Consider the following 24,995-nt stretch of genomic DNA (forward strand, 5'->3'; position numbering starts at 1 on the left):
CAACCCCACCCAATCCATTCTCACCGGGGCAGCCGGATTGGACATCGACAGCAAGACTGCTGCTTTTTCTGCTACTACCTTTTAGAGGGTGAGTCTCCAAATAGTGTGCACGCACGTTCGCGCACACACAACGTTTTACTGCAACATTTTGACAGGTTCCACTTTGCCCTGTACAGGACAATGTTAGAGAGAATATCTGCGGGGGGGGGGGGGGGTTCAGAGTACATGCCTGTGTAGAACTTTAGGGAAAGTGTGGGGAGAGACAGAGAGGGGGTCGGAGATCAGTCATTTAAAGATGGTGCCTGCGCTGCCATCAGTCCAGGACTGTTCTCAGCAGCACTTTTAGTCATTGTAAACAAAAGATGCGATTAATGTTGGACACACATCTTTGATATAATGTTTCTGTCGGGACCTCGAGATCTCTTTCGGATAATCCGATTTTCGAATAATTGGTGTTCGGATAATCGAGGTTCCCCTGTATACAAAGTTAAAAATCACACTACACCAGGTTATAGTGCAACAGGTTTAATTGGAAGCGCACTAGCTTTCGGAGCGTCCCTCCTTCATCAGGTGGTAGCGACGCTCCGAAAGCTAGTGTGCATCCAAATAAACCTGTTGGACTATAACCTGGTGTTGTATGATTTTTAACTTTATACACCGGCATCTCCAAATCGTGACCCCTGTATACAGTTGAATTACCACCATTGTTGCACTTTTTTTGGCTTTTGACAGATTTTTTTTCTTGTTTCCTTAATTGCATGAACTGATCAGACCTGTCAACTAAGTGAAGGGTTGGTGATGCAAGTACATAATGAGAGTTGTAGTTCCTGTAATGTTTTGCTTGGAGACAACATTCCTAATATGGTGTGAAATGTTAATTTGGGTGGGAGAAAAATTATTGTTAGGCAAAGCAAGAGTATTGTCTTAAACAATGAAAGTGCAACTGTGTGTCATAAATTTAGGGATTGAGCCAGATCATTTACGTAAGTGATGAATGGGTAGAAGAAATATCTGCAGATAAGTGTCTACAGTTAGCAAATAGTATTATATCAATTGTCAGCAGCTATGTAACTGACACTATAAGTTAATATTGAAGCTTCAAAATTGTTTTTTCTACTGTGGACTTCACTTTGACATGGACAGTTTTGAGAAATTTTGAAATGGAGTGTTGCAGCCCACTCAATGAAATCTATTTATACATATAGGCATATGTTGTACCAGTTTCAAAATTGTTGGGATTGTTTCTTTAGCTTTGTGTAGATTGGTAAGCCTCTTATCAGAAGTCTGTCATATCTGCATTTTTACTATGCCTACTTTGGTGAAGGTAGCAAAACAAGTATTCCAAATTCAGTGTTTGTTACTTCCTGAAAATTTGGAAACAAAACCTGAGCTGTAGGTTGCACGTCAAACTGTGTGCAACCTACAGCTCCACAAGGAATTGTCTAAGAAACAAAATCCCTGTCAAAATTTATATACATTCATCATACCTTTATTAGCTGTTATATATTTGATTGTCCATGCATTGCCCTACTTTTAGATTAGATTAGATTCCATGCAATGTGGAAATAGGCCCTTCGGCTCAACAAGTCCACACCGCCCCTCTGAAGAGAAACCCACCCAGACCCATTTCCCTCTGACTAAAAACCTAACACTATAGGCCAATTCACTGAACCTGCAAATCTTTGGACTGTGGGAGGAAACCAGAGCACCTGGAGGAAATCCATGGAGACACAGGGAGAATGTGCAAACTCCACACAAACAGGCACCCAAGGCTGGAATTGAACCTGGGTCCCTGGTGCTGTGAGGCAGCAGTGCTAACCACTGAGCCACCGTGCCGCCCTTTAATAAATTCAATTCAAATCGGAATATCTGTTTGAGAGAGAAATTTGATTTTCTTTGTAAATGTACGTAAAGTAGATGACTAAACATTTTAAAATATCCTTCTGTAGTGATGGTTGTACTGAAGGACTTTTCATTGAGTGCACTAAACCATAGCAATAATGTAAATATTTTGATAACTGAATTAGTATCTCTGTCCTGCTCGCTAAGTTGTGTGAAGTGTTGTAACACTGCAAATAATTTACATTAAAATGGATCAACATTAAATAACGAGTTTCATGCAATGTTAGCGGAATGTTTTCACATAATTTTGAGTCTCTGGAATGGATTACGAAAACGTTTGCAGTTTTTTATTTGCTTTAGACGTTTGTTTAATTATAGTTATTTTAAAATAATAGCAGCTAAAAGCCTTTGTATTTTAAATCTAAAATTCAGGTGATCTCATTCTATCTCATTAAGAATTGCTGATTTGTAAGATTTGGAGCTGAAGTCTTTGAGTTGATCAAATTCCTCTCATTTCTTTGAGAACAGAATTTTTCACCATTATCATGTCGTGATAAAATAAATGGAATTCAATTTTACCTGAACTGCAGGGTTAAATTAGATTAGATTACATTAGATTAGATTACTTACAGTGTGGAAACAGGCCCTTCGGCCCAACAAGTCCACATCGACCCGCAACCCACCCATACCCCTACATTTACCCCTTACCTAACACTACGGGCAATTTAGCATGGCCAATTCCCCTGACCTGCACATCTTTGGACTGTGGGAGGAAACCGGAGCACCCGGAGGAAACCCACGCAGACACGGGGAGAACGTGCAAACTCCACACAGTCAGTCGCCTGAGGCGGGAATTGAACCTGGGTCTCTGGTGCTGTGAGGCAGCAGTGCTAACCACTGTGCCACCATGCCGCCAACAAAGGTGTGGTATCGCCATGAATTAAAGTTACAGCGACAAAGTTAAAACTGAGAACATGTTGAAAAATTATGGTCACCACACCTGCAATGTTTTCACTGATTTCCTTTTTATAAACAAGGATGGAAGACATTTTAATGCTTTTGGATTTGTCACTCAAATCAATTTTTATATTATTTTATTTGGGTGAATCTTACTTCCTGATTCAAAGTTAGTGCCCTTAGGATGTCTGACATACTAGCCCATTTCTCCACTGTAATTGCTGATACAATTATTAAGATGCATTTCATAATTTTTTTTGACCTTATGTTGGTCTTCAGCCATTCCCTCTTTACTGATACAATTGCTGAAACATTCCTTTTTTTAAAATTTTCCTTGTAGGTTTCTTGCCATTCTCCCTTTTTTTAAAAATATATTTCTTACTACATTTTTGATCCATTTTGATCTTTGCTTTTCTGGTCAAGATCTTTGCTTTTGTTTTTGCATTTTTGTAAATTTTGTCCTTTAAGGTTTTTTTTGTAACCTCCTTGTCTTCCACGGTTGGCTGTTACCTCTTCTGTTAAAACAAAATGTGTGCAATGTAGAAGAATGCTGACTGCCTTTGGGAAAATGGAGCAGAGAATCAGATGTCTTACTGCAATACTGATGAAATAAGGAAGACCAAACTGCAATAACATAATTGACCAAACTAAATACAATTTCAGTTTCTTTAGGAACAAGTAGCTGAAACACCCCGATTGTGGAAAGTAAGTGATTTAGCATTGGTTCTGAAAATGTGAAATGAAAGCAAAATTCTGAAATTGCACAACTGGTTAGGAGCATCTGAGAGAACTAGAGCTAACTTTGAGCTGGTATGATGGTTGTTGGGGCCGGGTGGGGCGCGGCGCAATGTCAAAGCAGGCGGAGAATTCACATGATAATGGCATTAAATATCAAAGGAAGATGGTTAAATTCATACAAAATGGAGATCGACTTTGCTTGGTACTTACATGGCATGTATGTTGCATTAGAAACTCTTTGTAACACTTCATTTCTGCAGACAAATAGAATGTTAAATGCTTGTACATATTTTTGAACTACTTGCGAACTTCTGTTACTTTTTTTTATGCACTGCGTCAGCCCTAGAGTCCACTTCCCATTCAGTAATCTTTTACTATTCAGCACGTTTTTTTTCTCCTGTGGATATATTGTGTGGTATGATTTCATTTCCTGAGTTTCTTTCTCGAAGAGAAATCAGTCTACAAGATCTCCCTCTTCTGTACAGTATTCAAAGTCTGTACTACCAAATATCTGTTTGTTTGTGCTGAACATTGTGCATTCATCAGTGAAAATCCCACTTTTGACTTTATGCAGGAGCAAAGCCATTGAAACGGTTGGGCCGACAGCACTATGCTGAGGAACTGTTGCATTGATGCCTGGAACTGGGATGGTTGGCCAACAATAACCACAACCATCTTCCTTTGTGCTAGGTGTGACTCTAAACAGTGGACACTCTTCCCAATTCCCATTGACACCTCCAGTTCTGCTTGGTCTCCTTGATGCAGGGGTTGCTTTCTCCTCATCTCTGGAAATTCAGCTGTTTTGTCCAGATTTGTACCAGATCTGTGATGTTGTCAGCAGCTGTTAGACCTGATGGAACCTAAACTTAGGATCAGTGAATGGGTTGTTGCTGTGTGCATGCCACTTGATAGCCATGGTGACCAGGGTACACTTGTTTTCACCCAAGAGTTTCTCTTGAATGTTATGTTTTGATTGTTGGGGACTGCTTTTTAGCTTTCGGGGCTACTTTTATGTTCTCGTTCACTCCATTTATTGGGTAATGAAGTCACTTTATAACATTACTTTCAGTAATTGTGTTCACTGTGTGTATTTGGATTTGCACAAAAGCAGAATTTATAAAAATTCAACAATATTCTCAATTACCAACCCCATTTAACTTAAAGCCACAATGTTCAAGGAAAATGATTTCTTGATACATTATCAAGGTAGGTAGAGGAGGAACAAAAGATGCAGGAGAATTTGGACAGGCTAGCAGAGTGGGCAGAAAAGTGGCAGATGGAATACCAAGTGAGAAAGTGTGAGATAATGCACTTGGGGAAGCTTTGACTATCTTCTAAATGGGAAAAGGCTTTGGAAATCTGAAGCATCAAGGCACTTGAAAATCCTAGTCTAAGATTCTCTTCAGGTTAACATGCAGGTTACTTGGCAGGTAGGAAGGCTAAATGCAGTGTTAGCGTTCATTTCAAAATGGATAGAATGTATGAGTGGGGATGTACTGCTGGGGCTGTATACGGCTCTGGTCAGATTGCATTTGGAATATTGTGAGCACTTTTGGACCCCATTCCTGAGAAAGGATATGCTGGCCTTGGAGGGGTTCTGGAGGAGGTTTACATGAATGATATTAGAGATGAATGGCTTATCATATGAAGAGCAGTTGAGGACTCAGGGTCTCTGCTCAATGGAGTTTAGAAGGATAATGGACAATCTGATTGTAACTTAGAGAATACTGAGAGGCTTGGTTAGGGTGGATGTGGGGAAAATGTTTACACAAGTAGGACACTCTAAGACCTGAGAGCACAGCCTCACAGTTGAAGGGGTGATCCTTTGGAATTGAGATGAGGAGATATTTTTTCAGCCAAAGGGCCAATACGCTGGAAGTAATTGCTACAGAAGGCTGTGAAGGCCAGCCTACTAAGACCGGTTCCTGATCAGTAAGAGAATCGAGGGTTATCAGGAGATGGCAGGAGAAAGGGGTTGAAAAACCTATCAGCCATCATGGAATGGCGGAGCAGACTCACTGGGTCAAATGGCCTAATTCTGCTCCTCTATCTTATGGTGCAAGACCACAAGATAAGTTGCTAACGAAAGTTTTATGGTGAAATTAACTGGCACATACTTCTAAGTACGAAAAGTCTTCATCTTGAACATACCTCACAGTGCTGGAATATTCTAACCAAGCAATTAGTAACCTTTTTTCTTACTGCATCTCAAATTTCAATCTCCATTTAAGAATTGAGCAAAATCTTTACTGTATCAACTGGCTCTTGACTCCAGGCCAATGCTCATGATCCTGCTCACAACACTCCAAACTTCATCTCCACCAGCTGCCAGAACATTCACCCACCATTCTACTCTTCTTGCATCACTCTTACTGTTGGCACTTGTTATCTAACAACTAGTTGCTCTTCAGTCACAGATTGTTCCACTCTCATGTTGCAGCAAACATGGAAGTGCAACTTCTCTCCCAATGCTTCCATTCTATTCATCATGGCTTTTCTGTTGTGAATTTTCCTGGGTTGTCTGGGAAATTCAGGGTCAGATTTGCTCCTCTCCTCTGTGTATTTTGAGCATTGCTCTTGGCAGTACTTTTTAGTGATTTGAGAGGAAGATGATGAGCATAATAGCATGATTGCATTTGTCCTACTTTTTGTGATCAGGACATACCTGGGCAATTTTACAAACTGCCAGATAGGCTATCAAGTATTCATTGAATCCATAGAATCGCCACAATGTGGAAACAGGCAGCTCAGCCCAACAAATCAACACGACCCTCCAAAATGCATCCCCCTACCCTATCCCTGAAACCCTGCATTTCCCATGGCTAATGCACTTAACCGACACATCCCTGAACACTGGGTAATTTAGTATGACTAATTCACCTAACATGTGCATCTTTGGACAAGTATTGTACTTGTACTGGAACAGCCAAGCTGTGGGTGTGGCTAAGTGACAAAAAAAGCATAGTGCAAGGCACAGGAGAGTAGAAATGGACTGAGTAAACTAACAATAGATGGGTTGAGAAATATGAATGATTACAGCAAAATCAATGCCAGTACCTGTTGATTTAGAGAAAATGACACATTGGTTCTGATCCAGATAGGGATCATTTACATTTAAAGAGAAATTCCAACATCTCATTTTAATCTATAATATTACATTACAAGATTTTTATTTTCTTTTGAAGCAAAACAAACTTCATTTTATATTAATTAAACACTATTGAATTAACTTTTTGTTTTACAACTACGCATGTTTTGCATTCAGGTTTACTTTTCAGTTTCCAAGAATTTTCTTATACATCAATTTTAAAGTTGTTTATTTCTGTAGGAACCCCAGGAGTGTGGCCCAGTCCTCTGGATAATTTTTTTCTGCTCCACTTCGACACCTTCCACCTGCCATTGCTTCCCTGTTAATGCCTCATCTCTTGTTTTGGGCACTTTCTTAATATTTTCAAACTAATCTGCATGATGCTTTCTTTTGACACAAGGCTCTGCGGAGGATTACAGTAGATTTTTCCAGTAGCTTCTGATTTAGAAAATCATCTATTCATTTTCAAAATTCAGATTGAGATTAAATTTCACCTGGGTTCCACACATGGAAGTATTTTCTCTGCTAATAATGCACATCTTTTTAACTGTCATTTATTTGAGCTGTTTTCTTTTAATGAGTTGCAAACCATATTCAAACTGTAGCTAACCATCTCAACAAACACCATGATTAATTGAAACCAGAAAACCTTCCTACACTCTACCCATCTCCATGATATAGCTGCTCTGTGCTGACATCAAGTTACCATTTAAAATTTCTTTTTGATTTGAAGTTTTTGCAATCTTTCTGTTTACTGAATGCTTTTAGACAAACTTAGCTCTAACTACAAAAACACTGTGTGTTCTGCCCTTTATTGCAAGCATTGCAAACATGTTCCCCAGCTCTTTAATTCTATAAGCTCATATGCTGCGTTATGATCTTAGCTTTGTACCTGTTAGCCTTTTAAAGTCGACATTGGCCCTAACCTTTTCATGAAAAAATAAGCTCCAAGTTTCATTTAATTACATTTATCCCATTTTCCATGGTTAAGATTTTAATTTCCCAAAAGCAAAAGCTATACTCAAAAGCAGGTGATCTATGAATCTAAAAGTGGTGAACTTAATGTTAAGTCTGGAAGGCAATAAAATGACTAAAAAAGCTTCATTGGAATGATATTGAAAGTTCAGGGAAGATTGAAGCTGGGATAAATAACAATTAACATGATAAAGAATAAAAATTGCAAGCAACTATAAGTGGGAATCACTCTTGTAGACTGAGCATAGTCATTCAGTAAAGTGATCACCCTTTGATCTTAATATAGAGATGAGTGCAGCACATGCAACACAGTAAACTGAAAGCACAAGCAAATCATCGTTTTGAAGCAGCAAGTGAAAAGACAAACACCACACCTCACATGCCTAGTTTACTGTTCTCCTGTGAAATACTGTGGGGTCACTTTATTACGTTATGTTTTTTAAATTTATTAGTGGGATGTTGATTAATTGCTATTTGGTCAGCATTTATTGCCCATGACGAATTACCCTTGAGAAGGTGGTGAGCTGCCTTTTTGAGCCACTGCTGTCTATCTGTGTGTAGACCCACAATGCGATTATGGAGGGGATTCCAGGATTTTGACCTCACGACAATGAAGGAACAGTGAGATATTTCCAAGTCAAGATGGTGAGTGGCTTGGAGGGGAACTTGAAAGTGGTGGTGTTCCCATATATCTGCTGCTGTTGACCTTCTTAGATGGCAGTGTTCTTGGGTTTTGGAAAGTGCTGTATGATGATTTTTGGTGAATTCTGCAGTGCATCTTGTAGACAGTACACACTGATGCTACTGAGCATCAGTGGTAGAGGGATTGGATGTTTGTGGTGTCAGTCAAGTGGGCTGCTTTGTCCTCAGTAGTACCAAGCTTCTCGAGTGTTGTTGGAGCTGCACCCATCCAGGCAAGCTGGGAGTATTCCATCACACTTCTCACTGCTGCCTTGTAAATGATGGCCAGGCTTTAGGGAGTCAGGAGGTGAGTTACTTGCCAGAGTATTCCTAGCCTCTGACTTGCTCCTGCAGCCAAAGTGTTTATGTGGCAAGTCCAGTTGAGTTTCTGAGTAATGGTAACCCCCAGGATGTTGACAGTGGGGGAGTCAGTCATGATAACACCATGGAATGTTAATGGATGGTGATTAGTTTTTCTCTTATTGATGATGGTCATAGTGTGGCATTTGTATGTTCCAAATGTTACTTATCACTTGTCAGCCCAAGCCTGGATCTTGTCCAGATTTTGTTGCATTTGTACATGATCTGCTTTAGTATCTGAGGGAGCATCTTGTTGTATTATTGGGTGATACATCAAAAGAGGAGGACACCCAGCCCAAATTTGAATCATTCTTTAGGCTTTCATCAAAATGTTCTAGGTAGTGAAATTAAAATTCTGTTGTGACGATTGTAATAATAATCCACATCAAACACGAATGCATTTTTGTAATAAAAAGTGTTTTCGTAACAATGAATATTTTGTCTCCAGGACCTCCAAGATGAAGTTGATAAAGAAAGTACAAACCTCCAAAAGTTACAAGACCAGAGGCAACAAGTCCAAGAAGTGCTCAATGGCTTAGATCAACAAAAACATCAATTGGAGGAGCAGCTTAATGACATCAGACAGAAGTGCACTGATGAGACAGAGTTGGTAAGTCCTGGTTGCTTGTGATTATAATGATATGCATGATTGGTTAATGGATTGGTATGGCTGATAGAATTCATTCAACTAAGGTTCCAGTACTTCCAAGTCATATCCTGTTTAAATGTCACATTTATTTCCTTATTGCTAAGCAATTGCAGAAGACACTTGACATATTAAAATTCCGTTCCTGACAGAGTAGCTTAAATTTCAATGCTACACATGTCCCAAGGAGTTGCTGACTGGAATAAAGGTTCTTTACTGTGTAATAGCAAAGCAAATGAAAACATCTTCTTCATAAAGGTTACTGTTTTTTCAAAAATACAATGGACGTTAGATCAGTTGAAAATTTCTAGTCTGAGATAGATTGATAGGATTTTGTTGGCTAAGGCTATTAAGTGAATAAGAAGATATACTGTACAGATTAATCATCTAATTGGTGGAAAGAGCTCAAGAAGTGGAAAGGTCATATGAATTTAAATCTACAATCATAGGTATATTGCAACAAGATATCAAACTTTTACAGTAATAAACTAATATCAACATCATCTAAACATTTCTTAGCAGCCAACTAATGGTCTTAAACAGATATCCCTTAGTTATTTAAGTGGTAACCCCATTATGCATTATGTTACATTCTTTACAGGAACAAGTCTGCAGTTACTCCCAGCTTCTTACATGTTTGCTTCTGTCCATTTTGCTGAGCCACATGTTGAAATTGTTTCCCTCAGTTTTAGAATCCCAAACCAACTTCTGGCAGCAAGGCCCACAGCAGTAATATTTTCTTGCAACCTTGCGAAGTTGAATCTTGGAGAGATCTTAATTTTTACAGATTTATGCTCTTTAACCAGAAGTCAAGTTTTCATCAGAGTGCTGGCTGGCAACAAATGAAGAACCTGCTTTTCCTTGTTGCTTGCAAGGGTTGCTATGTCTGTCCTGGAGAGCTCGTATTCAGTCATTCCAAGTTAAAAGTTGGTCTGCATGCTATTACAGTGTGACGTTTGAACCTATGGAGAATAGAATGCAGCACGTTCTTAGGGCAACAGAGAAACAGCATAACAGTACTTTTTTAAAAATTCAGTAGAAAGCAAATGTGTTTGTATCTGTTGTACATTCACATTGTTCACTTTGGTTTCAGATCACATCACTAAAGACTGAAATTTCAGCTCAGGAAACAGATATATTATCTTGTGAAGAAGAGCTCATCAAAGCAAAGGAGGAGCTGAACCGACTTCATTTGGAGACAGCAGAACTGCAAGAACGTATGGAGGCCAGCCAAATGCAATTGGAGCCCATGCAGCAATCTCTACAGACATCTCACCATGAGATTAGTCAGGTAAATGGGTCATTGTTTGTAAACATCATAGCAGATTATTTTATTATATCTGAGAGGGAGGGTTGAAATGTTTATCATTTACTGCAATATCAGAAATACTATCAAAAGTAGTATCCAATGAGAATTTCATATTGTACAACGTATTTTAGTTCACTCTTTATTGCTTTATTTATAAAAATGCATAATATAAATGTCACATCTCCTACAAAACAAGGACAATAGTTTAAAAATGTAATTCATTGGCTGTGAAGTACTTTTGAACTTGATAACGAACTGAGCAGTGCTTTGAATTCCAAGTTCTTTCAACATGACCAGTATTTAGGTAATGCTTCACCTTATTTTTAATCTTTAGATATATCAGTGATTGGCTTTAGGCCCTGTTTAGTTTTGGCATCATAGATGGTCTTTTCTGTCTTTACTGCTGTATTTGGCTATAATGAGGGTATTTTTTGGTGTACATTCATTGAAATGGGTTTATATTTTGAGTAAAGATTGCTACGTTATTTCTAGCATGATAGCTATTGTCCACAATCTTTGCTTGTTTAAGTAAACCAGGAAGGTTTGTTGTCATTTAGATAATGTTGCACAGTGAATGTCAATTTTGAATGATAACTATATAAATTACATAATGCTGATTTAAAAAAAAATTAAGCTTATTCTAAAGCTGTTGTCAGATCAAGCAATTAAAAGAAAAGGTTAAGCCTCTCACTTTATAGTAGGATTTGGACTAAAGAATGTTTTAAATATTCCCCTTTGTAACCTGGACATGGCTTTGAAGTGTTTCTAGTCAGAAAATGATCTTTTTGAGGACTACTAAAGTTCAAATGTATTGTGAACGTCAGTTTTAAATCAGTGTGGTTGAATAGCATGAATGGAATTTGTTAACTTTCTTAAAAGATTTGTGTAGTCTGGCCGATTGATTCAGTTGATTTTGGGATTGTTCAGTCCACCTTCTATTTTCGAGACATTTGACTGATTATTACTTAATACTTCTCAGATTGCAGTCTGATTAGTTTTCTAGATGGCGTTAAGGGCTTTGTATGTAACCATGCCATACCTGACCCAAGACCCAATCTGTCACTAGCTGGAAAAAGTTGTGGACATAAGTCATCTGTGATGTTGACCATACCCCTATGATAAATAGTACCGAATAGGTGCATGCTGTTCTAATCTGGGTGGTCATCTCTTTGTTTGGATAAACTCAACATTGACACCTTGAGTGCTGTTGTGTCCCTTCATAGAGGCAATTCATTGTGGGTGAGTTACATAGTTTATTTTTGTGCCGCTGCTCATTACACTAAATTACCAAAACAGACACAATTTATACTGAAGAGGCGAATTAAATACTATACTTAACTCCTGTATTTCATGGAGAAAGTGAGGACTGCAGATGCTGGAGATCAGAGCTGAAAATGTGTTGCTGGAAAAGTGCAGCCACTCAGGCAGCATTCAAGGAGCAGGAGAATCGACGTTTCGGCCATGAGCGTCGCTTCCTGAAGAAGGGCTCATGCCCGAAACGTCGATTCTCTTGCTCCTTGGATGCTGCCTGACATGCTGCGCTTTTCCAGCAACACATTTTTAGCCCTGTATTTCATATTCAGTAACTGATAACTCATTCTTCTGAATCCTACGTGGTTGTATATGGTGCTACAAGAGCAGCTGACATGAGTTTATATTACCATTTATGTTCTTGCTACAAATTTTGATCCAGGGCAATTTAAACTCCTACGTCTGGCTTTGTAGTTTTGAAACTACCTGTATTAAAAACTTGTTTCATTTTCTGGTGACTTGAGAATGTGCAACAATCAGGACAGCTAAATTGAAAGAATTTGCAATTCATTGGATTTGTGTATAATTACCTGCTTTTTAGATTAGATTTAGATTACATTACAGTGTGGAAACAGGCCCTTCGGCCCAACAAGTCCACACCGACCCGCCGAAGCGCAACCCACCCATACCCCTACATTTACCCATTACCTAACACTATGGACAACTTAACATGGTCAATTCACCTGACCTGCACATCTTTGGACTGTGGGAGGAAACCGGAGCACCCGGAGGAAACCCACGCAGACACGGGGAGAATGTGCAAACTCCACACAGTCAGTCGCCTGAGGCGGGAATTGAACCTGGGTCTCAGGCGCTGTGAGGCAGCAGTGCTAACCATTGTGCCACCGTGCCGCCCACAAAACTGCTTGCTAATGAGTAATGTGCATTTTTATTTCGTGGATGCAGTAACCTTTTTATTTGCTAAGTGAGTCTTAGTCAAAAACTAAAAATCACACAACACTAGGTTATAGTCCAACAGGTTTAATTGGAAGCACTAGCTTTCGGAGTGCTGCTTCTTCATCGGGTGGTTGTCGCAACCACCTGATGAAGGAGCAGCACTCCGAAAGCTAGTGCTTCCAACTAAACCTGTTGGACTATAACCTGGTGTTGTGTGATTTTTAATTTTGTACAGCCCAGTCCAATACCGGCATCTCCAAATCATTAGTCAAAAACAGTTTGGAATTGTAAAAGATCTGGAAATAAAATCTAGAATAAAAAACTTGTAAAAATGTACTCTAGCTGTACACAATTTCCATTACAGTTCAATAATATTGGTATTTCCTAACAAAATGCCTGTTTCATACACAAAATGTTACATAATTCATATTCACATTAGTTCTGCTGCATTTAAGATGCTTTATATTGGTGTGTGCTGAATCTTTCAGATTGTCTGGTAAATACTTGTCCGACACTTGTCATGATTACTTGAATTTTATATTCAAAGGCAAAATCTAAGTTGTCTGCACTACAAGAATCTGAGGAAAGCCTCAACAATCAAATGAATTGGCGTAGTCCTGTGCGACCTGCTGTTGTCAATGGTAGTGTTGAGCCGTATGATTTCAGCAACAGTGTAAGTGAGCCCACTGACCACAAGGAAAATATTGAAAAGTACAGCCCATTGGAGAAGGAAGCGGTTATTAACGAGGCAGTGGTAAGCCATTGCATATGCTACTGAGTTCACATATTGTGATTTTAAAATCTTAAATTCAATATTTGCATTTGCTCAATGTTATATACATCTTCAAAATTTAACTTTTTGTTCTTTCCTAGTTTTTGAGCATTACTAGCTCATCCCAACATTTGTTGCTCATTCCTAATTGCAGTTTAATGTAGTGGTGAACTGTCACATTGAAACAATGGTGTACACTAAAATGGTTAGGAATGGTTTTGACTCAGCAGCAGGGAAGGAGTGGTAATATAGTTCTAGGTCAGAATGGTGTGTGTTGCTTGGAGGGTAATTTGCAGGCGATAGTGTTCTCCTACTCCTGTCCACCTTCCTAGGGGATAATGATCAGAATTTGGTAGGAGCTACTGAAGGACCCTTGGAGAGTTTCTGCAGTCATCTTGTAAATGACATATACTGTGCATTGGTTGTGAAGGGAGCAACATTTAAGGTAGTGCAAAGAACATTTAGTCAAATGAATTACTTTGTCCTTAATGGTGTTGAGCTATTTTAGTGTTGTTAGAACTGCACTCATCTGGGCAATTATTCCATGACACTCCGGACTTGTGCCTTGTAGTTGGTGGACAGACTTTGAGGAGCCAGGAGGTGAGTTACTATGGGAATGCTCAGCCTCTTCTCTGAAAGGCACATTATTTCTTCAGTTAACTTTCTGGCCAATGGTAACACTGGGGATGTTGATAGTGGGTGATTCAATGGTAATATTGCTATGAAAGTCTAGAGGAAATGATTTAATTCTCTTGTTGGGGCTGGTTATTGTCTAGCATTTGTGTGGTGTAAATGTTACTTGCCACTCAGTCTGAGTCTGAGCATTATCCAGTTCTTGCTGCATGTAGATATGGTTGCTGAAGTAACTGAAAAGTCACAAACGTTACTGAACACTGCACAGTTGTCAGCAAACATCACAATAATATCTTGTCAAAACAAAATGTTGTTTATCTAGGTCACCAATAGCATTGAGGAGTCCATCTCAAATGCTACAGAAACAAAGACAGAACAAGCTGAAATTCAGCAGCCAAGTGTTGCAGAAAAGGTAGGTTGGGCCATTGCTGGTCTTTGCATGCAACAGTGCTGTGGTTTAAACTTAAGTAGAATGAAATGGCCCAGCTGCTAGACTGGGGCTGACTGTATCTCTTCAACTCGATTGTTGCATTAAGTAGATGATGTCATTTTGGACAGCTTTTTTTCCCACATTTTCTTTCTGCTTTCTTTCTCACCCCTTGGGTCCTTTCAATAATTTGAAATAATCCACTGCTGCTAACTGTTGCCTCTTGTGGTTATTTTAACACAGTATGTTCACAAAGCCTTTTAAATTTAACGAAATTGGTGTTGAGCTTCAAACCTCATCTTAGTTGTTCTTATGTGACAATGCAATGCCGAAGTTATTAAATTGACAGGAAATTTATTGAAACATCTTTGTTTATACCTACGAGGAATCTTTCCAACTGGTATTAACCTGTAAAGTATTTAGCTGAAATTGTCATGGGCATATGGGTTTTAGTTGTTCAGTCATGGGATAGCTGGACCAGGATTTATTGCCCATTCTACTTGCCCAAGAGAAGGTAGGGCAAGTTTCTTATTGAACTTCTGCCCTTGGATTGCAGGAACACACAGAGACAGTGCTATTAGAAAACAAGTTCCAGGTTTTTGATCCAGTGTTAGTGAAGGCACAGTCAGATAGTTCCATGTCAGGATAGTGTCTGGCTTGAAGGGAAACTTGCAGTTGGAGGTGTTCCTGTGAATCTGCTGTCCTAGTCCATATAAGTGATAGAGGTTGCAGATTTGGAGGGTCCTTTTGGAGGAAACTTGGTGAGTTATTGCATTGCAGCTTGCAGTTGGCACTTTGCTGCCAATGTGTGTCAGTGACAAATGGAGACCATATTGAAGGTGGTGAATGGGATGCCAATCAAGTGGGATACTTTGTCCTGATGATGACAAATTTCCAGTGTTGTTGCAGCTACACTCATCCAGGCAAGTGGGTATTGTTCCATCTTGACTTGTACTGTATAAATGAGCACACAGATGCCGAATATTGTGCCATCGTAAACAAACATCCCACTTCTGAACTTATGGTGATGGGTGGGTCATTAATGCAATACCGAAAAATGGTTGGTCTGAGGAACCTTGCATGAAAAACACCTGCACAGATGCCTTGGGCACCAATAACCATAACAATTTTACTTTGTGCTTAGTATGTCTTCAACTAGTGGAGAGTTTCCTCTTATTTCCATTGACTCCTGTTTTGCCCGTGCTCTTTGATGCCATAGTCAGATACTGCTTTGATATCAAGGGCAGTCACTCTTACCTCCCCTTTGGAAATCAGCTGTTCTATCCATGTTTGAATGAAGGCTCTAATGAGGTCAGGTGCTGAGTTGCCTGTCAAAACCCAGGCAGAGTTTCAGTGAGTAGGTTATTGCTTTTGCAAGTGCCACTTGATAGTACTGTTGGCGAACTCTTCTGTAACTTAGACTAAGGGTAGACTAATAGACCCCGGCTTGTTTTTTTGGACAGGGTATAGCTGGGCATTTTTCCACATTGTTGGGTAAATGCCAGTGTTGTGACTTTACTGGAACAGCTTGTCTGGGGGCATAGCTGCTACTGGAGCAGATGTTTTTAATACTAATGTTGGAATACTGTCTGGGCCCATAGCCTTTGCAGCATTTAGTATTCCTTCAGCCATTTCTTGAAGCAGGGGCCTTCAGGAGGAAGCCAAGATGAATCATCTACTCACCACTTCTAGCTAGTTATGAAAAATGCTTATAACGACAGTATTTCAGACCCAAATCTGGATGCACATGTTTCAGCCTTGTGTTTTGGCACTGATGTGCTGGAGTTGCCCTTCATTAACGATGGGTATATTTGTGGAGCTACTGCCTTGTGTTAATTGTTTAATTATTCATCACTGTCATGACTGGGTCAGACTGCAAAACTAGGTCTTATCCATTAATTGTCAGATTGCTTAGCTTTATCTATTGCATGCTGCTTTGGCATGCTAATAATCCTGTGTTTGGATCAGGACTGTAATCAGACGAGGAGCCAAAAGATCATGGTGGACCCAAACTGAGCATCAGTGAACAGGTTATTTCTTTGTAAGTGTTGTTTGATAGCACTGTTGCTAGTTCCTTCCTTGACTATTGATCAAGATCAGACTGATAGGGTGCTAATTGGATTTGCCCTGCTTTTCTGTGCACAGGGTGAATATAGACAATTTTGCACATTTGTATAGATGCCATTGTAGCTGTATTGCAATAGCGAGGCTAGGATAGCAACTCGTTCTGGAGAATACATGTTCAATAAGAATATTGTCAAGTTCCGTAGCCTTTCTCGTATGCAGTATCTTCAGCTGTTTCTTGATTATCACAGAATGCGAAAAGAATTGTTTGAAGATTGGCACCTGTGATTCTGGAGATGTCTGGATGAGACCCGAGGTGAATTATTCATTTGGCACCTCTGGTTGAAGATAGCCCCAACGTTTGCACTAATGTACACCTTATCAGTTGGGGACAGAAATATTTGTGGAACCTTACCCTCCTATTTGTTCAGTTGTTCACCACCATTCGTGACTGGACTGCAGAGCTGGATATAACTTGATAGTTGTGGGATTGCTTAGCCCTGTCTTTTACATAGGCAAAAGTGAAGACTGCAGATGCTGGAAATCGGAGTCTACATTAGAGTGGTGCTGGAAAAGCACAGCCGGTCAGGCAGCAACCGAGGAACAGGAAAATCTACGACATGCTGATTTTGCTGTTTGGCATGCAGGGTGTCCTGTGTTGTGGTTTCGCCAAATTGACTCTCTCATTTTTAGGTGTGACTGGTTCTGCTTCTGGTTTGCCCTTCCAGACTTTTGATTGAACAAGGATTATCTCCCAGTTTGGTCATAGTGGTAGAGTGGGGAAATGACAGTTCATGAGGTTACCATCTCCCAGGGTAATTTCTTCCCAACTGTATACTGTGGTATCAAGAACTCTGCTGGGTTTGTCCTGCGGGTGGGATAGGACATACCTGGGATGATGATGATGCTGTTTGCAACAATGTAAGTAGAACATAGAATATTATAGTGCAGTACAGGCCCTTTGGCCCTCGATGTTGCACCGACCTGTCAAACCAATCTGAAGCCCATCTAACCTAAACTGCTCCATTCTCATCTATATGCCTATCAAATGCCCTTAAAGTTGGTAAGTCTACTACTGTTGCAGGCAGTGCGTTCCATGCCCCTACTAAGTATGACACTGACATTGAAAGAATGGCTATGTCAGGCTGTATCTCAATTCGTCTGTGGGACAGTTCTCCCAATTTTGGCAAAAGTTTGACTAAGAGGACTAAGAAGAAGTGATAGGGCTATGTTTGCTGTTATTGTTTCCAGTGCCTATGTTGATGCCAGGCGGTCCATTTGGTTTCACACCTTTCTTTCGACATTATAGAGGACTGATACAACTGAATGACTTTCAGTGAGCTGTTACGGGTTAACAATATTTCTGTGGGTGTGGGGTCATACACAGGCTAGACCTGGTAAGAATGGCAGTTTCCTAAAGGAGATTAATGCAGGTGTTTTTTTGCACCAATTGATGAGGGTTACATGGTCACCATTGCATTAGCTTTTTAATTTCAAATTTTCTTTTTAACTGATGTCAAATTTCACCATCTGCCATGGTAAGGTTCAAACCATTGTCCAAGGAGAAAGTGAGGTCTGCAGATGCTGGAGATCAAAGTTGAAACTTTATTGCTGGAACAGCACAGCAGGTCAGGCAGCATCCAGGGAACAGGAGATTCGACGTTTCGGGCACAGGCCCTTCTTCAGGAATGAAGGGCCTGTGCCCGAAACGTCGAATCTCCTGTTCCCTGGATGCTGCCTGACCTGCTGTGCTGTTCCAGCAATAAAGTTTCAACTCAAACCATTGTCCCCAGAACATTAGCTTGGGGGTTCTGGATTACTATTCCACTTAGGTATCTATCTCTCATTCTCTCATTCTATTTATCTAGCCAAGGAACCCTGTTTAAAATCAGTCTGAAACAAGTATCAGAATGAGTGACATTACATTGTTGCAATCTGCAAACTCCAACCCAAAATTAATGAATTTGTACATAAGAACAAAGAAAATTTACAACCCAGGATCAGGCCCTTCAGCCCTCCAAGCCTGAGCCAGTCCAAATGTACTGTCTAAACCTGTCGGTCAATTCCTTAGCATCTGTATCCCTCTGCTCCCCACCTAATCATGCATCTGTCCAGATGCATCTTAAATGATGCCTGCCTCTACCGTGCCTGCTTCTACCACCTCTGCTGGCAACGCGTTCCAAACGCCCATCACCCTCTGTGTGAAGTACTTGCTGCGTGTATCCCCCTTAAACCTTCCACCTCTCACCTTGAAAGTGTGACCTCTTGTTATTGAATCCTTCACCCTGGGGAAAAAGCTTGTTTCTGTCCACCCTGTTTGTACCCTTCATGATTTTGTAAACCTCAATCAGGTCCCCTCTCAATCTCCTTTTTTCTAATGAAAATAAACCTAACCTACTCAACCTTTCTTCATAGCTAGCACCCTGCATACCAGGCAACATCCTCATAAACCTTCTTTGCACGCTCTCCAAAGCATCCACGTCCTTTTGGTAATGAGGCGACCAGAACTGTACACAGTGTTCTAAATGCGGCCGAACCAATGTCTTGTACAATTTTAACATGACTTGCCAGCTCTTATACTCAATACCCCGTCCAATGAAGGGAAGCTTACTATATGCCTTCTTGACCACTCTATCCACCTGTGCAGCAACCTTCAGGGTACAATGAACCTGCACTCCCAGATCTCTCTGCCCATCAATGTATCCCAAGGCTCTTCCATTCATTGTATAATTCGCTCTAGAATTAGACTTGCCTATATGCATCACCTCACGTTGGTTTGGATTGAAATCCATCTGCTACTTTTCTGCCAACTCTCCAGTCTATCTATACCCTCCTGTATTCTCTGACAGCCCCTTATGCTTTCTGCTACTCCACCAATCTTTGTGTCATCTGCAAACTTGCTGATCATACCAACAGTGCCTTCTTCTAGATCATTTATGTATATTACAAACAACAGTGGTCCCAATACTGACCCCTGTGGAATACCACTGGTCACTTTTCTCCATTTTGAGAAACTCCCTTCAACTGCTACTCTCTGTCTCCTGTTGCTCAACCAGTTCTTTATCCACCTTTAACACCCTGCACACTCTGTGACTTCACTTTCTCCATTCGTCTACCATGGGGAACCTTATCAAACGCCTTACTAAAGTCCATTTATATGTCATCAACAGCCCTTCTTTCATCTATCAACTTGGTCACTTCCTCGAAGAACTAAGTAGAGTGTATCTATTTTTGCTTCTTGTAGGATGATCCTTTTGATCCAATAGTTACGAAAACTACGAACAACAACAGTATTCCAGACTCAAATCTGGATTTCTTTCAGACGGATCCTTTCACTGGAAGTAAGTTCAATTATTTTGGTTTTAATTTCAAATTTTGAAGCTCATTGTCTTCATATAATTTTTAAAAAGTCATATGTGTAACAATTAAGTTTCAGATTATGTCTCTCATGCTACTATTCCAGCTTTCATAAGTGTAGTCCAAATTTAATATTGTAATTAAACACGTAAGAACTAAATTTTTGGACTGCATGCGCTCCAAAATTAATTCAGTTTAAGACAGACAGCAACTCTGCTTTTTATTCATATGGTTAAACACAGTAATCATTCATTGTAAAGTGTTTTGAGATGTCCAAAAGTCACAAGACCTTATATAAATACAAGTTGGTGCTTTTTAGTATTGGTCTTGGATCAGTAGCTCTGCAGTGAACAATATATGTTGTTAGGTGTATGTTACTTTTTGCCACGAAAGAAGTAATAGATGTGTGTAGAGCTCTGATTCTCCAATTGTTATATTTTGGATTTCATCTGAGGCTGTTCACTTTATCTTAACTTGAAAAGACTCAACACCAACTTTGCAAATTATCCATTTTTATTGTACTGAGCTCGTTGGATGTTTAAACAATGAAACTTGCAGTACTACTGTGGCAGGTACAATTTCAACTTTGAAAAGTGCCTGGATCGGAAAGGTTTAGTGGGCTATGGGCCAAACACAGGCAAATGGGATTAGTTCAGTTTACAAAACTTGTTCGGCCTGGATGAGTTACGCTGGACTGCCTGTTTCTGTGCCGTGTGACTCTAAGATTCTACTTGGCTTTAATACTTTAGGAATTGGTTATGAATCTATGTTGCTCCTGATGTGTTGACACATGGCCTGAAAGTAAAACTGTAGTCTTTATATTGCCATATTATAGATTATTGTGCATACACAATAAAATACATGAGCTAATATCTTTGGAAAATGTTGGTAAAATCAAAAATCTATTGCAACACATTCATTTCACTTTAAATGATAATCATGTCATTTGATGCTTTGAGAGAAAAAAAACTGATGCCATGATTTGTTCAATTCAGATGGGGGGGGAGCAGAGAAATCTACCAGCATTGAACTCAATACACTGTTGAGAATCTGTGTACTTTAAGTCGTTATCTTCATTCCTGTAAAACTTTCTTGCAAAACTTGTAAATAATTTGAGAAAAACATGTGACATCCTGCATAAAAAGCTACATAATTGTGTGCCAGAAATCTTCAAGAAATTTTCTACTTTTTCCTGGAGGTCCACGACAGAGTTTTATTTTTCAGATATTCTGAAATATAACTAGCTCATATTCTAGATATTTTTGATCAACCTATTCAAATGTTGCGAGACATCTCTGGAGCAAGTGGAACTTCAATGCATCCAAGGGTTATGGATCATGTCACTGTGCCAAAAGACCCCTAAACTGTTGACATTTCTGCCCAGTTTTGAATCTGGGGCCTTTCGCTTCTTAGGCAAATGTAATAGCCAGTACACTACAAGAACTCAGTGCTGCTAGTGACCACTTTTGACTTACTGAGCATATGTTATATACTTGGGCATTGCCTGAGTGCAGAGGCTCAGGTACCAATCAGTCAAGTTATTTTGCTCCTCGAATGCAAGAATCCCATAGTCACAGAGGGTGGTGGTGGAGGGTTGTTTTCCAGACTCGAGACTTTTGACCAGAGGAGTGCCACAAGGATCGGTGCTGGGCCCTCTACTTTTTGTCATTTACATAAATGATTTGGATGCGAGCATAAGGGGTACAGTTAGTAAGTTTGCAGATACACCAAAATTGGAGGTGTGGACAGCGAAGAGGGTTACCTCAGATTACAACAGGATCTGGACCAGATGGGCCAATGGGCTGAGAAGTGGCAGATGGAGTTTAATTCAGATAAATGCGAGATGCTGCATTTTGGGAAAGCAAATCTTAGCAGGACTTCTATGCTTAATGGTAAGGTCCTAGGGAGTGTTGCTGAACAAAGAGACCTTGGAGTGCAGGTTTAAAGCTCCTTGAAAGTGGAATCGCAGGTAGATAGGATAGTGAAGAAGGCGTTTGGTATGCTTTCCTTTATTGGTCAGAGTATTGAGGACAGGAGTTGGGAGGTCATGTTGCGGCTGTACAGGGCGTTGGTGAGGCTACTGTTGGAATATTGCATGCAGTTCTGGTCTCCTTCCTATCGGAAAGATGTTGTGAAACTTGAAAGGGTTCAGAAAATATTTACAAGGATGTTACTAGGGTTGGAGGATCTGAGCAACAGGGAGAGGCTGAACAGGCTGGGGCAGTTTTCCCTGGAGTATCGGAGGCTGAGGAGTGACCTTAGAGAGGTTTACAAAATTATGAGGGGCATGAATAGGATAAATAGACAAAGTCTTTTCCCTGGGGTCGGGGAGTCCAGAAGTAGAGGACATAGGTTTCGGGTGAGAGGAGAAAAATTGATCTAAGCTGCAACTTTTTCACGCAGAGGGTGATGTGTGTATGAAATGAGCTGCCAGAGGATGTGGTGGAGGCTGGTACAATTGCAACATTTAATAGACATTTGGATTAGTATATGAATAGGAAGGGTTTGGAGGGATATGGGCCGGGTGCTGGCAGATGGGACTAGATTGGGCTGGTCGGCATGGACGGGTTGGACCGAAGGGTCTGTTTCCATGCTGTACATCTCTATGACTTGATAATACAGGACCTGGCTCTTGCTAAAGGAAATATGCTAAAGAAGCCTTATGTCTGATGTTTATCTGGACAGACATGAACACTAAATTTCAGAGGGATTAACAGTTTATACTGATAAGAAACGAGATTTTTTGATACATCTTCATCTTAAGGGTTATTTGATGTAGACTGGGCATTTTTCAGAACTGAAAGTAGCTGCCTTAGGCCCATTTGTGAGTTTGCATAATATATGACTCTCTGATTGGGATAGCCATTATCCTGGAAGTATAGATTGCGCCACGTAGTATCAAACTTGCACAGTGAGTGAAGTCTTGTTTACAATGTGTTGATGATACCAATCTTGAGGAGATAGAGCTTAGAAATCCCAATGTATGTATTGACTAGTTAAGGTAGGCTTCTGGTAGATTATAGTAGAGAACCTATTAGTGCGTTTCTCAGTTGGTGCATCAAGGATAGAGAATTGGTTATACTGCTTCAGCATTGGGTGGACTCCATGAAGGCATGTAGGAAAATTCTTACACGAAGACTCAATCATAGAATCATGATAGAACCCTTACAAATCTTGCAAATGCATTATCCACCTGTGAGAAATATGCTAGTGATAGGGGGATTGGTGTTATTCCATCAAAAGTGCATTTCCCGTAGAACGTAGCTTGTCAACAAATCAGCACCCTCTTTGTTCTGTAATATTAATTATTGTTTCTCTTGAAATTTGGTATTCCTATGCCTGCCTTGGTAAATGCAAAATAAAGGCTTTAACAGTTTGTCTCTTAACAGCAAGACATTAGTGCAGTGCAATGCTTTGGAAGTCCTCCTGTGATCCGAATACAGTTTTGATGTGCACCAGCAAGATATTGAGAGCTTAGAAATTATAAACAAATAAAGATAGAACAGCCTAACAAAGGGTTCAAATACTGCTTATAGATGTAAAGGTAGGCCATTCCTGAAGAAGGGCCTGTGCCCGAAACGTCGAATCTCCTGTTCCCTGGATGCTGCCTGACCTGCTGTGCTGTTCCAGCAATAAAGTTTCAACTCCTATAATGCCCTACTTGCATTCCAGCAAAGCCTCACTTAATAGAAAGTTGTTTAATAGAAATAATGGGGCCTATGGGAAATGTTGGGTTTGGGGCAGACCAGCAACAAAGGTCACTCACGATTGCTCAAAAGGTTGCTGAACAAAGAGACCTTGGAGTGCCGGTTCATAGCTTCTTGAAAGTGGAGTCGCAGGTAGATAGGATAGTGAAGAAGGAGAGGCTGAACAGGCTGGGGCTGTTTTCTCTGGAGCGTCGGAGGCTGAGGGGTGACCTTATAGAGGTTTACAAAATTATGAGGGGCATGGATAGGATAAATAGACAAAGTCTTTTCCCTGGGATTGGGGAGTCCAGAACTAGAGGGCATTGGTTTAGGGTGAGAGGGAAAACATATAAAAGAGACCTACGGGGCAATTTTTTCACACAGAGGGTGGTACATGTATGGAAAGAGCTAACGGAGGAAGTGGTGGAGGCTGGTACAATTGCAACATTTAAGAGGCATTTGGATAGGTATATGAATAGGAAGGGTTTGGAGGGATATGGGCCGGGTGCTGGCAGGTGGGACTTGATTAGGTTGGGATATCTGGTCGGCATGGACGGGTTGGCCTGAAGGGTCTGTTTCCATGCTGTACATCTCTATGACTCTATGACAGGTATAATGCAGTCTGAATGAAGGTTGAAAGGGAGAGGGAACTGGCAGGCAGTGCAGGGATCCACTGTGGCCATTCCCCTCGACAATAAGTATACCGTTTTGGATACTGTTGGGGGGGGACGACTTACCAGGGAAAAGCAGTGGGGCAAAGGGCTCTGGCACAGAGTCTGTTTTTTGCAAGGTTTGTCCCTGCTGACAGTCTGTCCCTGCTGCTCAGAAGGGAAGGGGGAAGAGGAGCAGAGAAGTAGTCATTGGGGACTCCATAGCTAGGGGGACAGATAGGAGGTTCTGTGGAGACGAGAGAGACTCACGATTGGTGTGTTGCCTCCCAGATGCCAGGGTTCATGATGTCTCTGATCGTGTTTTTGGGATGCTTAAGTGGGGGGGGGGGGGGGGGGGTAGCAGCCCCAAGTCGTGGTCCACATGGGCACCAACGACATAGATAGGAAGAGAGATGGAGATTTAAAGCAGAAATTCAGGGAGCTTGGATGGAAGCTTAGAACTAGGACAAACAGAGTTGTTGTCTCTGGTTTGTTGTCCGTGCCATGTGCTAGTGAGGCAAGGAATAGGGAGAGAGAGGAGTTGAACACGTGGCTGCGGGGATGGTGCAGGAGGGAGGGTTTTGGATTCTTGGATAATTGGG

The 24,995-nt window shown here is 40.5% G+C and overlaps 1 protein-coding gene across 4 annotated transcripts in view; it reads left to right on the forward strand.

The window, feature by feature from the left end:
- The window catches only part of eps15 (epidermal growth factor receptor pathway substrate 15), a 169,926-nt gene that overhangs the window by 107,428 nt on the left and 37,503 nt on the right, over positions 1-24,995 (forward strand). For 3 of the 4 annotated variants that reach the window (XM_043699211.1, XM_043699212.1, XM_043699214.1), the window contains exons 14-18: positions 9,090-9,251; positions 10,381-10,578; positions 13,352-13,558; positions 14,532-14,621; positions 19,945-20,041. In XM_043699211.1, coding sequence (XP_043555146.1) covers positions 9,090-9,251; positions 10,381-10,578; positions 13,352-13,558; positions 14,532-14,621; positions 19,945-20,041 — 754 coding nt within the window. The remainder of the gene's footprint in view (positions 1-9,089; positions 9,252-10,380; positions 10,579-13,351; positions 13,559-14,531; positions 14,622-19,944; positions 20,042-24,995) is intronic. The other variant, XM_043699213.1, reaches the window with a different exon arrangement.

Source organism: Chiloscyllium plagiosum, chromosome 11 (assembly GCF_004010195.1).
Source record: "Chiloscyllium plagiosum isolate BGI_BamShark_2017 chromosome 11, ASM401019v2, whole genome shotgun sequence".
NCBI classification, from domain to species: Eukaryota; Metazoa; Chordata; class Chondrichthyes; order Orectolobiformes; family Hemiscylliidae; genus Chiloscyllium; species Chiloscyllium plagiosum.